The following is a 14,814-nucleotide window of genomic DNA, read 5'->3' on the forward strand; positions in this document are numbered from 1 at the left end:
ATTTCATATTTTACTATAAAATATGAATGTAGAATATCCTCGAACTAAACTGGCCTATGTCAGAATAATAATAATAATAAACATGTTTAATAAATAAATAAAATTAAGATTTTTTAACGAATTAACATTTAAGTTCCTTGTGTTGTTGATTTAATATTCTTAGCTTTATATGGCTTCTCCTTAATAAATATTTATTTCCCCAGGTGTAAGCGCGTGGCCAATATCACGTTCAGGAAATCCTCTGCCGAATCCTCGTGACATAAGTCTCCGGCTCTTCCCCGATCGGCAGTTGATCGATCCAATATGGAACCTTAACGCTCAGCAGTGGGGTCAAATTATAACTCACGATATGTCACTGACCGCCGGCATTGCGCAGAGCCGTAAGTATGAAACTGCTCTTTTTATTATTGCTTAGACGCGTGAACATGCTCCGTTCTCGTGTTGTTCAGTGGTTACCGGAGCCCATATAAATCACTTAGTCTCAGTTCTATATTATAACTAGCAAACCCGGCCACACGTTGCTGTGGCTAAGGTTTTTGTTTCTAAATAACACGCGGCCGGCTATGCTAATACCAAAAATTTACAAAGTAAGAACAATTGGATTTCACTGTATTGCGCTTACTACGAAATTAATTTCACTTATACTTTAGCCTCAACAACACGTAGTGTTTATGCCATTCAATTGTAGCTTATGTGAAATTTTGGTATTTTTAACACAGCGCCATCTATTAGATATTAATGTCAGACAGTATTACAATTGTCTGTAAAAACTGATTTAAGGCGCCATCTGTTTTAGACTTATGAAACTTACAATTAATAACAAAAATCAACATAAGAAAATTAAATCATTTTATTGTTAATTAACAAATATTGCGAACATTAATCGAAATAAAAACCATCCTATCTTTCAAGTTGGATCAAACTGCACACGGTGTGCAAATTTAATTTAAAATCGGTTAAGTAGTTTAGGAGTCCATCGCGGACAAACAACGTGACACGTGATTTATATATATTAAGATGCAACGCCCGCCCTACCCTTCAAAACGGAATGAGTTACCGCTTCGCGGCTGTAATGAACGTTATGTTGGTATTCATGCGGTTTCATAATATGTGCTACCAACACTTAATATGCATTTCTCATTTTTTGTTTATTTACTTAGGACTTTTAATCTGCGGCAGTACATACAGCTTTAGTAAATTATTCTTGCTGTGTTCAAAACCAATTAAAATATGAATGTTTTGTTTTAAATAAAAACGTAAGTATAATTAGAGTTTACATTCAAGTAGATCCGAAGTTATTTTTAATTTACACAACAACAGACATGCTATGACACTGATTACTTTGAATTTAAATTTAGGGTTGTGTTATTTTATTTTAAAATTACTTATTTTGAAATTAGTGTTTATATCGTTTGATTTTGTTTCGACGTTATAGATAATATCCGAATGTTGTTCTCCAACTGATACCTACTCTTTTCAGATATAAGTTTATGTTAATGTTGTTCTGAATTATTTGTTTGGTGTTGATGCTCGTACTGAATCGTACGTAGGTCATTCGTGATGGGTTTTTTATGAATAAGTGTATCTTTTGAACATTACCTCGGATATATTTATAACATTTTATTTACAATTCCATCGAAATAAAACCACTTTCGACGTGAACATAACAAATAAAATGTATAGATATTAACAGAGACGTTCTGAAATTACTTAGCAAGTCTTTGACTTAAAGCCACAAGAAATTAATTGAGTTTTTCTCACAGTTTAACTAATCTCAAACGTCGGCTCGTACTGAAACAATTTCATTTAAAGTAACGCGTTACAACTAATACAAGACGGTTGCCTTGTGGCGCCTTATTAAAGATTCTCTGTCCTCAGAAACATTTCGTGCGACGTAAATTACGATACGCTGGCATTATAAATCTAAGTAATCTCGTTTAACATCGAAAACAGAGGAGTTTTTACTACAAGTATATTCATTTTATTTAAATTTATGCTGTGAGATGTAAAATTAAAAGTCAACAAGTAATTGCTTTAGTTAATCTGAAGTTTACACCGCACTTGTGGCTTAAAGGTATTATGTGCGTCTCTCCTGCCAGAAGTTATAAGTTTGAAATATAGTAAGCATTAATAAGCCCGGTCGGAGGATTTGACCTATCCGACGCGCGCGTCTGGGGAACACACAGCCGAAGTCGTCCGAAATATGTCTTATCGGATACCCTGGATCCACTCTCAGTGCTTTTAGGCTCTTCAAGCGCCGGTCACGGTCCTCGTCGAGCTCTTCGATTACGACGAACTTACGAGTGCATTGAGTTTCTCGCCGGAACTTCTTAGTGAGTCGCGATTCCGATCCGATGGTAGATTCAGCGAAGCACTGCTCTTGCTAGGGCTAGGGTAAGCAAATTCCGTCAGATTGAGTCCGTGAGCTCACCTACCCATCCGCGCGTAGCTGGAATAGCCTGGAATAATCTTAGGCTTTCAACAAATTGTTAGGGAAAAAAAAGGATTTTATAATTACAACAAATAAGAAAATTTTGAATTTAAGTTAAATGGGTGAATGGATCTTAAGCATTCGCTGACGGAAACATTGTGGATTATATAGTTAGTTACCTTAAAATACAACTCAAAGTTCGACCCCATGTCTTTAATAATAAAAACAGGTCCTTTATTGATTTCTCATTTACTATCTTGGTGGTACTACTCCATACCATATAAAGAATGATCCCTGTAATGCAAACAAGAACTATATAAACTTACAACTCAATCAAATGAGCGATACGCGAATAAAAATTGTTCAAGAAGAAAAAAAAACATTAAAATTTAAGCACTAAACGTGAATATGATAGAATTGTGCGAACTTGGTTAAATATTGAGTAAATACTGTAATATTTCAAGTAACTATGTCATCTAAGAGATACATCTGAAATAATTTTGTGGCTGAAACAATGGAGTCTGTATTTGAGTGCTTTATGGATATAACGGTTCGAAAACCTGACAAACTGACAATTGCACACGGGGGTCCCTGTTCGATTGCCGGTAGGACTTTTAAGACTGTAATTATCATTCTTAAAAATAAATTTGTATACTAAAGATTTGAAAGAAACGAGAAAGGAATACAGTATATACGTTTTGATTAATCATCATCATATTATCATAAAATAAATAATAGTTTAAAAAACTAACAAAATACGCCTTTATAGAAAATCCAACTAAAAAATAGAAAAGAAAATTTAATAAATTTGAATTAAAAATAGTGTAAGAAAAAATGATTTTATTAAAAAAAAATTAAAATTTATATTTAAAATTATTAGTAAAAAAGCGTGGGGTGCTTTTCAGGATATTATCAAAAGCGTATTTTGTTAGTTTTTTTAAACTATTATTTATTTTTTCATTTTTAGTTGAATTTCAATTTTTTAAATATTTTTTTAAATATTGAATTGTCATCGGTCCTTAATAAGTATACAAAATTTCGAGTTAATCCGACGTTTTGAAGGGGGTCAAAATCATGTTCAAAGATTCCGTTACAAACATACCTACATACATACGTCTGAAGCTAAGGAAAGCGTATTAATATATTTTCCCATTTTAGTTAAGAGCAAAATATTATTTGACGTTTGTCACGTCAATGAAAGACTAGTTATTGTTTTGTTAAAGGAATAAATGTGATATTTTATAATTCATTTCTATGGTCTTTAGATGCTGATAGGATTACGTGCTGCGATAATAATGGTCTTCTCGCATTGGATGCTACAACCAACCCATTCTGCGCTCCTATATTGGTACCACCGAACGATCCTGTACATTCCCCCCAAGGTACTCAATGTATGAACTTTGTGAGGACCACTTCAACTAGGGACAGAGGTTGTACACCTCCGAATGCACCTGCTGAACCGGTAAGTAAAAATATTTGTTACTAGCGGACGGCTCCGGCTCCGCTCGGGTCTTTAACAAAAATTTCAACGATATTTGACGTTGTTTTATTTTTTTAAATAAAAGAAGTATTTTATTGTAGCGTAACTATAATAGTTAGACATAATATGCTGTCGACACTTTTTGGAAATAATAATGTGTTCTACAAAGTCGTAGTACATTATTTTATTCTATCATCAATAGTTTTCGCAGGGCACGAGATGTAAAGAATATTTTAGGTAATTTTTTTACACCTTGGGTTACATTATTGGAGTTTTAGTAAGGATTCCTAATTTTTTCAAAAAAGATTATAGCCTATGTCACTCGGGAATAGTGTAGCTTTCAAACAGTGAAATAATTTTTCAAATCGGTTCAGTAGTTTCAGAGCCTATTCAATACAAACAAACAAACAAATCTTTCCTCTTTATAATATTAGTATACTTAGATAGATTTAATGCCGGTAAATTGACGTCTAAAAGTAAGGCGTCCTTGTCTTTTAGTTTCTTTTTCTTAGATTTTTTAGATTGTGTTTCATTTTCGAGTTTTATTTTGATCTTTAAGTAGATAGTATAAATTATTGTCAGACTATTTCAGAAGTGTGTTTTATTTAGACATAGGCACGGTATTTAGCTCACGGCTTACGCGGTGTTACGAGTATATTATAATCGCCATACCACCCCAGCCCACACACCGCAACGCATTGTTGCTACGCGGCAACAGACCGGATGATGGTAATAACCCGTGCGATCTCACAACACTTGGGGGGCTTTCCACTAGTAATATTGCAAATTTAAGAAGAGTTGACCATTGAATACTAATTGAAAGATCGACGTAAAGTTATATCTGATTCAAATAATAAGAATTTTGTCTGTAATAATGTTAGCTCAAGGTCACCTAATAAGTTTGTTGTGGCCATTCACGTAGTGTGAAATTCTCGGTAAGAGCTTACTATAGAAATGATCCTATGAAATAAAGTCTTAAAATAGATTTCAGTGAAACATTTCGATAAGGAAAAGGAATATTTCGAATATAACTGTTTGCTAATGAAAGTTAGACGTTTGACAAATAACTTAACTAATTTAATATGTATGTGATCCAAGCCTGACTCGGAGAATTAAAATTACTTTTACTGTTTAATCTCGCGATTTTTATTGTCGTTTATATTATATAAAGTCTAGATTACTTAACATCCGGGATCCACTTATTATTATATATGGGGGGTTATACATATATGGGGAAGATGAAAACCAAAATAAAAGAAACTGGCAGATCTCAAGATACTATATTGGTTCTCTGTGAAATGAAACGTAAAAGTCGGGAAATAATTTTTATAGAGAAATAGACGGTAGTTAGCACAATATTCAAATGTCATCAATCAATATTCGAATAACATCTTCGTCTTCCGTGACCACGAAAACTGTCAAGTATACGTAACGTTGGAACTAATATAATGACAATAAAAAATACGAAATTAAAACATTAAAGTACTTTTAATTGTCTAAACGCGGAAATCGAAGAATATACACTAGCGAGCAAAAGTTTGGAATCACTTGCAGATGTTGCATTGAATACAGCTGATGTACCTAGTGAAAAATTATTTTCGTTCGCGAAAACTCGGATTGTTATCGGAATACGATGACATCTGAACTGTCAATCAATGATAATATTAAATGAGTGATAATTTCCATAGACCTTTACTATATCCATTTCATATCCATTAATATGGAACTTTATTGTTTAGTGTCAAATGTCTAAATGAATAATGTCATTTTATAATAGAGAGATGTTACAAACATAGCAATTACTACTTAAAACGGGATATTTACCAGTCTATTATACGAAATGAGTTCCCAATATTTTTAGTAATAATTGTTATGTTCGTGACCATGTTAGTTTAAATTATAATTATGTTGTATCTGACTTAACGTACTGGCCCTTAACAGTAGCTGAGCCATCGATGCTTGTCTATACAAAAATAATCTAGTAACCCAGTCGACTCGTGTCCGACATATCTTTTGCGTTCCTGGAAACACAAAAGTTGCTGGTTAAAGAGCTATTTGCTATTTCTCATAGTTTAATTTGAAGAAATTTTATCATGCATAAAATGGGTTCAATAGATTAGTAGTAGGCAATTGAGATGTATGAAAATAGATGGACATCAAAGCATTTACGGCACCTCGTTTCGTAATACCAAATAACTTGTGATTTATCATTACTTTTAAATTATATCAAAAATCAGACATTAACATAATTTAAATACAAAATTTCAACCTAACCTTTCATTATTATTTTTAATAAACTGAAACAAAATATTATAGTCCCTAAGGTGTGTTTCGTTAACATTTTCATAAAAGGCTACAATTAAATAACAATCAGCTTTAATTCATTTAATTATGTGTTAGAAATAATTTTGGTCTTATAATACATTGTTGTTATTAAACAGAAGAACAGTTCGATCTATCTATAAATTTAAAATGAAAAAAATCAACGTTTATTGATGAGTGATTTTTTCGCTCAGTTTTCGTGTAGAGTTTCAGTTTGGGAATTTTAAGTCTTAGAAAGACTTAAATCTCTGTTTTTTGTAAATAGTAAGTTCATTAAACAGCCCACAGAATCTAAACCCAAACTTAAATTTATCAATAAGTGGACCATTTCGTTACCGTACTTAAGATCGATCTTGAAGATAATAGCGGTTTATTGATATTAAAGGTTACATATTATAGCACTTTCATAATATAAATACACGTTATCAATCATTGTATGTATACACAGTGTATAATTGGATTCTGTGGGATTTTCATTGTTTTATTTATCCGACATCTGGCCGACATTTTTATGGATTTGCTTCCAGTTAACGACTGTGACTGCTTACATGGATCTTTCTTTGGTCTACGGAAGCAGTGCTGGTCAAGCAAATCCCATTAGAGCAGGAGCTGGTGGAAGATTGCTAACCATTCTGAGGAAGGGTCAAGAATGGCCTCCCCAGGATCCCAATGTCACGTTAACTTGCGAGTCTGCAAAATCACCCAATGAACCTTGTTACTTAGCCGGTAAGTATAGTGAATAAAATTTTATATGCTTAAACGGCAATTTGCTCGATAACCAACGACTTAGGCTGGTTTTTTTATATAATTTATATTTTATTAAATTAACTTTTACGGAAAATTAAAAGTCTGGTATTAAAAATTCTAGTTTTTTAATTATGTATATTATTAAATGATCTCGTGGTTTACGTGATGTTTACCGGGGTCTGTAAATATCACAACTTGAATGGCGACATCCATCTTGAGATATGATGTCGAACACTTGGAGCCTTCACGAGTCTTACCAAGAAGTAATGAACAAATACCAATATCCAACTGGAATCGTTATTCAGTTACTGAACAACATTCTGAGTCATAATTTTACTAAAAAATATATTCTCAGGTGACATCAGAGTGAATCAGAATCCTCAACTGACGGTGCTGCAGATAATTCTTCTTCGCGAACATAACCGCATCGCCGACACGCTTAGTCGACTCAATCCTCATTGGGACGACGAGACCCTGTTCCAGGAAGCAAGACGAATACATATTGCCGAAATACAGCACATCAATTACTACGAATACCTTCCTATTTTCCTTGGTATGCATGAACAAATAGTTAAACAGAAAGCACCACAGATAACGGAGGCCTCAGTTGGATTGTTTAGCGATGTTTGAATTGCGAGCTCTTAATGATCCACTTAAAGCTCTCCACTTTGAAAAAATTCAGTTCTTATTTTAAATTACCGAACACGGGCTTATGAACGAAGTGTGCGATGAAACAAGAACATTGTGTGATAAAAATTTAAGTGGAAATATATGTATCTAATTTGCCTAATTATTGGGCGTATTGTAAGCCCCTACAGGGTCTACCCATTTCTCTCTTGAAATAAGTTTTTCGGTTTGAACAGTGGGATAGCTGTTGTATCATTCAATTGGGACTACAATCTTATGTCTCACTCAAGAAAATCACGTTTTTATAATTCTTTTTGTAACCTCTAATATCATATAGGCTGTGAATTCTTTCATATTCTGGTTATTAAATAAAAAAAATATAGTTTTATAACAGGAGAATTTTCACAGGTTTCGAAAACATGGTGAAAAACAAGTTAATCTACCCCGGAGCACATGGTTATGTAAACGATTATAATCCAAACGTTGATCCCACGATCTTAGATGAGCACGCTACTGCCGCTTTCAGACATTTCCATACGTTGATCCGAGGTTATTTAAAGTAAGTACAATTTGAACTAGTACGATACTCAATATACCTTGTTCACCAATATAAATTCAAATTCAAATCCAAATTCAAAATCATTTATTTCAACTTAGATGTCAGTATGACACACTTGTTGAATGTCAAAATACAAATAACAATGTTAACTCTACTATTATAGTATAATGATCTGAAAACTGGCTTTATGTATTCTTATATATATATCTTATATATATGTTGGCATTTTAATTTAATTAACAAGTTATACCCATTAGTGTATTAAAATTAGTTTATTATACATTTATTTATGATGGCTAGATTCTATTGATAATAATTAAAGTAGCTCATAGCTTTGTCAAGTAAAATTCCGAATAAATAAATCTAAGTAGGTTCTAGGACTATGGTCTACTTCTAATTACGATAATATAAATAAAACTAAACAAGCATTAAATACTATTTTCGTGATGACAATACAAGCTTTTAGATAGATTAGTTTTTTGTAAGAGAAAAAAAAAAACAAAAATACAGCTACAAGTCTACAAAGTAGATTTGCTGCATGAAAATATTACATTTTGTTATCCAGAGAAAATTCAGAAACAAAATTTTACAAGTAGTAGCTGAACTGGATATGAAGTTGCAAAAAGTCCTAGAGACTTGAGCAATCCCCACTATTACAAACTTTGCGACGTCTTTCGCTGTAGGTAATTTTGTTGAGCTTTTCCTGCGCTTGAATAGGATGAGACTATATAAAGACTAGATATTACCGTCTGATTTTATGATTCACGTTCAATAAGCTCGAAGTGAAACTGTAAATCTGTTTATTATCGGAACAAAAGAAAATAAAGCCTCAGAAAGATTCGAACGTGATTGTCTCTGGAGCTTACTTTGCTTGCAAGGTTTGTTAATTTGAATAAATTATCATACTTTACTATTAAAAAAAAATTGCCCATCCGCTGTTAAGTAGTGGAGTCTAGAAATATCACAACAGAAAGCTCTCTTCTACCTTGAGACATGAGGTTTAATTCTCAATTCGTTGATTTTTATTGTATGATGTAATTTCTTAATCATGGTTTCCTTAATCGTTCGTAAATAAGCGTTAAGTACATGTATACATATTTAATTTTAAAAAAAAACTAGCCACCGGGTTTTGAACACAGGTATTGTCGTATCGCTGGATATTCGTAAAGCAGTCGTCTTATCCTTTAGGCCATGATGCCAAATGTCCCAAGGGTCTATTCTAGTTTCAGCTTGACTATACTACAATAGGAAAGTACAGATATCTATGTCGATTAGACGTACATTGCGGCTTCACCTGCGTTAGATTAGCGGTACAGAAATAATGAAAAACACTTTCCCAGGATATATTTCACTTTTTGGTTAATAAATTATCAGTCAACAGATTGTTTAGCGCGTAAAATGACAAACTTGCGAACGCATTGTCGTCCTTATTATGCGTTACCCGGCGTTTCCCGAGTAATGTAATATATTTGCCATGATAAAGTATTCAGCTAACTTTGAACAAAATCTTTTGGAAATCCCTTCATCCATTTTTGCGCGATTAAAAAAAACCTTATGTAAAATAATATTATACATGCTATATAAAATAAATATTTATTTTTTTAACGGTAAAGTAATTCTTTCTTTAGCTTGAAATTAAGATACATATTATATATTCATATTATACATATAAGATATTCTTTATTTACAACTAGAATCTTTGTTTTTATTTTTTTATTCTTTGACAAATTATTCTCATCATTTTCTTGTAAGATAATTTAGTATTCCAGTTATTTTTGTCATTATACAGTCAAGAGATATGTAATGAATATCACCTATTAAAAAAGTTGAAGAACACTCAAAAATAAATATATTCATTTAATTTTATAAAGAATTAACATTCAAAAGAAGTAAACATTATCGCAAAAACAATTTTAGAGTAATGAATACCGCTAGACCTGTTTAATTTTTATTCATATAATTTACTCCATAGTATTCATTGTAATCTAAATGTTAGGCTTGAATTGGAACGAATTCGTAAATTCAGAAGAATTGAAAGATAATTTACTACTTAGATCGAAGGTTAAAAAATTCAAATTTATTTTACCTATCGTTGAGTGCTATAATTTATCATGCAACTATTTTGTGTTCAATTCCAGCTGGCTGTTACAATTTTTTCTAATGAAATATGTATAATTGAAGGTTAAATTTTTTTTAAATTTTCGACTCTATTTATAGAGCTTATCATATAGCAAGTATCCAATTAACTTTCCAACTTATGATAATTCGTATTGGATAAGGTATATTGTGAACTAGCATAATATATTATGTATCTTTATTTATTATTTATAGCACGTGTATACTACTCGAGCAGCGGATAATTTTGGTTTCCAAATAAAAAAGTTATCATATCATACAAAGTCTACTGAGGCTTCCTTATATCTTCGGTTGTCGATGCCCTTATAGAACCAATAAAGACACCACCACGCGTTTCCGATCCAGTGGTAGCCTCGTCGTCAGCTTCGAGCCCCGTGAGCTCACCTACTAGTTAAGGTTAAGCTGAAGTGGTCTCAAAAAAACCACCATGTAGCCTGTAAATTCATTTCACTAGCTATGCCTATATAAAAATCATGATCGTGAATTTTTTTTTTTTCTTAGGTGGGTGGACGAGATCACAGCCCACCTGATGTTAAGTGGTTACTGGAGCCCATAGACATCCACAACGTAAAGGCGCCACCCACCTTGAGATATAAGTTTTAATTAAATCATAATAAAATAAATAAAGGAAAATTAAATTGACAGGTTAATATCGGAACGTCGTGAACTCGTCGGGGCGGTTCGTATGAGCGACTGGTTCAACAGACCCTTGCTATTGGAAATCAACGACTCCTTCAACAACTTGGCAAGAGGCCTTACTGTTCAGGAACAAGGCTTCAGCGATCAATTTTGGGACACGGAAATTACACAGTTCATGTTTAAGTGAGTTTCTTAACCAACTTCTGCTCGTAGCTTTTTTTTTTACCTCTTAGCTGGGTGGACGAGCTCACAGCCCACCTGGTGTTATGTGTTTACTGGAGCCTATAGACATCTAAGACGTAAATGTGCCACCCACCTTGAGATATGAGTTCTAAGGTCTCAAGTATAGTTACAACGGCTGCCCCGCCCTTCAAACCGAAACGCATTACTGCTTCACGGCAGAAACAGGTAGGGCGGTGGTATCTACTCGCGCGGACTCACAAGAGGTCCTACCACCAGTAGTTGTATCGATAATGTACCTATAATGCAAGCTACTTACGTACTAACACCCTATTGATTACTACTATTCATTCGAATTTAATTAACTAAGTTTCAAGTATATTTCTTTGTTGTAAATAAATCCATAGGATTGACATATTTCTCCATTCAAATAGCATGTGTGTTATTGTTAACTTTTATTATCAATGTATCTTTGTTTAGTTTTAGTTCTGCCATTCTTAGAACACTAAAGAAGCTAATTTTATCAGAATTTATCAGATAAAGTCCATTTCTTTTTCGATTTCTTTTAATATGTTCCAAGTTGAAACCTCTACCGAGAATGTCTCAGTAAAATGTGTACTCCAGCGATCTTATTACAAATTGGAGAATTGTTTTGTGGGTGTTTTGACTATCGCAAAAATATTATGGGAGGTACAATTCATTATTTGATCTTATCGTATTCTTCTTTGTTTATTAGCATTTACAAGTATTCTGTCGTGCTTGACAGATAATAATACTCTTCTACAAACATGATTTTCGTGTATTTTGTGAGACTGTTGACTTGCTGTGAATATCTTGATTTGAATAGCTGTCGCCTACGTTCATTTCTTTTGCGGTCGTAAATAGTAAAAAGGTATGTGATACATAGCTCCTGCTTATTCCATGTAAAATCTGCAGGTCAGGTCTTCTTTTTTTTTAATTAATTAGATGAGTGGACGAGCTCACGGCCCACCTCGTGTTAAGTGGTTACCGGAGTTCATAGACATCTACAACGTAAATACCGCTACCCACATTGAGACCAGAGTTCTAAGGTCTCAGTTGTAACGGTACGACGGTTGCGCGACCCTTCAAACTAAAACGCATTACTGCTTCACGGCAGAAATAGACGTGGTGGTGGTACCCGTGCGAACTCAAAAGACGTCCTATCTCATTTGTAGCAACACCCAAAGTTCTATGACATGTCCTTCTTCAAACGAGGTTTGCGGAGAGTACTTAATGGTAGGCAGCGGCTTGGCTCTGCCCCTAGCATTTCTGACGTCCATGAGCGACGGTGACCACTTACCATCAGGTGGGCCGTATGCTTGTCTGCCTACAACGGCAATAAAAAAATAAACGATTGAGTCTTGTTGGTCTAGTCTGTATTCGTTCCACTGTAATTTTTGGTATGATTTTAGTCTATCATAATGCGTCTTGAACAAAAGAATTGGGTTCCAAAATTCTGATAAATATTTGTTGATACATTGTCATCGTAACCACAATCGAACTTGAACGCGAACCCTCGACGATTTTTTATCAAATCTAAAAGCACTATACCTTAACAAAAAAAAGAAAGAAAAATATTTAGTTATATCCTATATTACATTCGAAAAAAAAAATATTGCGAGCGAGGCCATATATTATATCTATTTATATTATATTAATACGAGTTACTATTTTATCAAGTAATATTATAAGTTTGGAGGCTAGATAGGTCTGGGTATATTTGAATAAATTTTTTTCTGCTTCTGCTTCTTAATATTCTAAGTTCTTGACTGGATTAGCGTGTGGATTTTTGTCAGTAATAATCTTTTCTGATCTAATCTGGCTGCCACTTTTTTATTGATATCCCTTTTCCTTATAGGCGCAATAATACATTTGGCGGCGATTTACGAGCTACAGATATCCAACGCGGTCGAGATCACGGGCTAGGTACTTACGCGGTGACTCGTGCAGCCTGCGGCCTGCCAGTGCCAAAAAGTTTCCGGGACATGCAAGATTTTATGTCAACGGAGGTTGTTATAGTATAATTAAATCTTACAAATGTCTAATTTATTAACTGTTTTTTAAGCTACACTCGGCGGCAGATAGAGGCAAATGGCGTGGAATGGTCCGTAATAAACTCTTGTGGCGAGGAGGTGGTCACGACCCTTAGTCTTGAGGAAACCGAAGCAAGAAGAAGAAGCTAATAGTGCCGAAAACAATTCATGATTTTTAATTTTCGATAAAAATACTGGATCGTTAACAACTTTCCATAATTTATTTATTTGTATAATTGTATATATTGGTATACTAGTTTAGCATCCTCATGCTCATTGGAACCCATAGGTATCACAAACTGACTGTTGCCTCATACCGTAAGTCTTGATTTTATTGTAAAGCGACTTTTCTCCTTCTTAAGCCGGACCGCATGATTATTTCGCGGCCGAAATAGTCATGAGTTTGGCACCTCTTCGTTGGGCCTCTGTCAAATCATAATATAGATTCTCTTGTATTATAATTATTACTAGTGGTCCCGCATTAGTCGAAATTCGACTATAATTAATTGAAATTATATGTTTGAACATTATTAAGGTTCTATTGTCAAAGTCTATAAAGCTTCTATAATCACAGATTTCGCTAAGACTACCTACACTATAGACAAATAATATTAAAGATAAACAATATTATATTAATCTATTCTCAATTTGACCACAGACTTTAAGCAATAACAAAAGTTTGACAATAAACAAACAGTACAAAGTCAGGTCATAAATTCTGTCACATGTTTAATGTAAAATAATTGAAACAAGTTAATTCATTATGTAACTATTAATATACCAAAATGAACTTAACAAAACATAGATTCTTATGACACTAAAGTTTATTCAAAATGACCTCCGTGATTTTGAATACAGGCCTTCAATCTGCGCGGCCAGTCGTCTATCGCAGCACGAACGAGGTCCATGTCAATATCGGCGGCTGCCTTAATTAAAGATGTCTTGAGTGACTCCAAATTGGGATGAGGCTTTGAGCACGCCTTTTCCTCCAAGTGTTGCCATATCTTGTAATCTAACGGATTCAAATCTGGACTGGAGGAGGGCCAGTCTTCGTGCCGGATGAAGTCGATTTCACGCGCCGCCAGCCAGTCTTGTGTGCTCTTCGCTCTATGAGCTGGCGCCGAATCTTGTTGGAATACCCAGTGCCTGTTATTGAACATGGTATGAGAAACAGGTACCACAAGGTTCGTCAGGACTGTATTTTGATACACAACTGCATTCGTTTTTACACCTTTCTCACAAAAATGTACCTCTGTTAAGCCCCAATAAGAAACTCCCAACCATACCATGAGCGAGGATGGAAAATGACCTCACTGGACACGTGGAATAAGGTTGCTCGCTTCTTCACTACTGTGTGCGTACACCTTATCATTTTGTTTGTTGTAGCTCTCTTCTATGGTAAAAATTTTTTCATCCGAAAAAAGAATTTCCCAATATTTTTTTCCCGCGTACCGCTTCAACAAAGCGCGGTATCTCTTCAGTCTCAGGTCCATTAGACGAGCATTCAAACGATGTCCTGTTTTTCTTCGATATGCCCGAAGCCCTAAGTCTTCATTTAACACCCTTTTCACCGTGATTCTGCTTAACCCCATCTGAAGGGCCAACAGTTTCTGCTTACGTTTGGGATTTCTTTGAATTC

The 14,814-nt window shown here is 34.1% G+C and overlaps 1 protein-coding gene and 1 non-coding gene across 3 annotated transcripts in view; one reads left to right on the forward strand and one right to left on the reverse strand.

Annotated features, from left to right (window-relative positions):
* LOC101746811 (peroxidase) overlaps positions 1-14,814 on the forward strand; it is an 84,311-nt gene that overhangs the window by 64,179 nt on the left and 5,318 nt on the right. For both annotated transcript variants that reach the window (XM_021350898.3, XM_012694251.4), the window contains 7 exons: positions 204-380; positions 3,697-3,893; positions 6,761-6,959; positions 7,336-7,533; positions 8,016-8,166; positions 10,948-11,124; positions 13,001-13,151. In XM_021350898.3, coding sequence (XP_021206573.2) covers positions 204-380; positions 3,697-3,893; positions 6,761-6,959; positions 7,336-7,533; positions 8,016-8,166; positions 10,948-11,124; positions 13,001-13,151 — 1,250 coding nt within the window. The remainder of the gene's footprint in view (positions 1-203; positions 381-3,696; positions 3,894-6,760; positions 6,960-7,335; positions 7,534-8,015; positions 8,167-10,947; positions 11,125-13,000; positions 13,152-14,814) is intronic.
* Positions 4,802-4,888, reverse strand: LOC119628694 (small nucleolar RNA U3). Its single transcript, XR_005244843.1, has one exon. It is a non-coding gene; the product is annotated as a small nucleolar RNA U3 (small nucleolar RNA).

This window comes from Bombyx mori, chromosome 6, assembly GCF_030269925.1.
Source record: "Bombyx mori chromosome 6, ASM3026992v2".
NCBI lineage: Eukaryota > Metazoa > Arthropoda > Insecta > Lepidoptera > Bombycidae > Bombyx > Bombyx mori.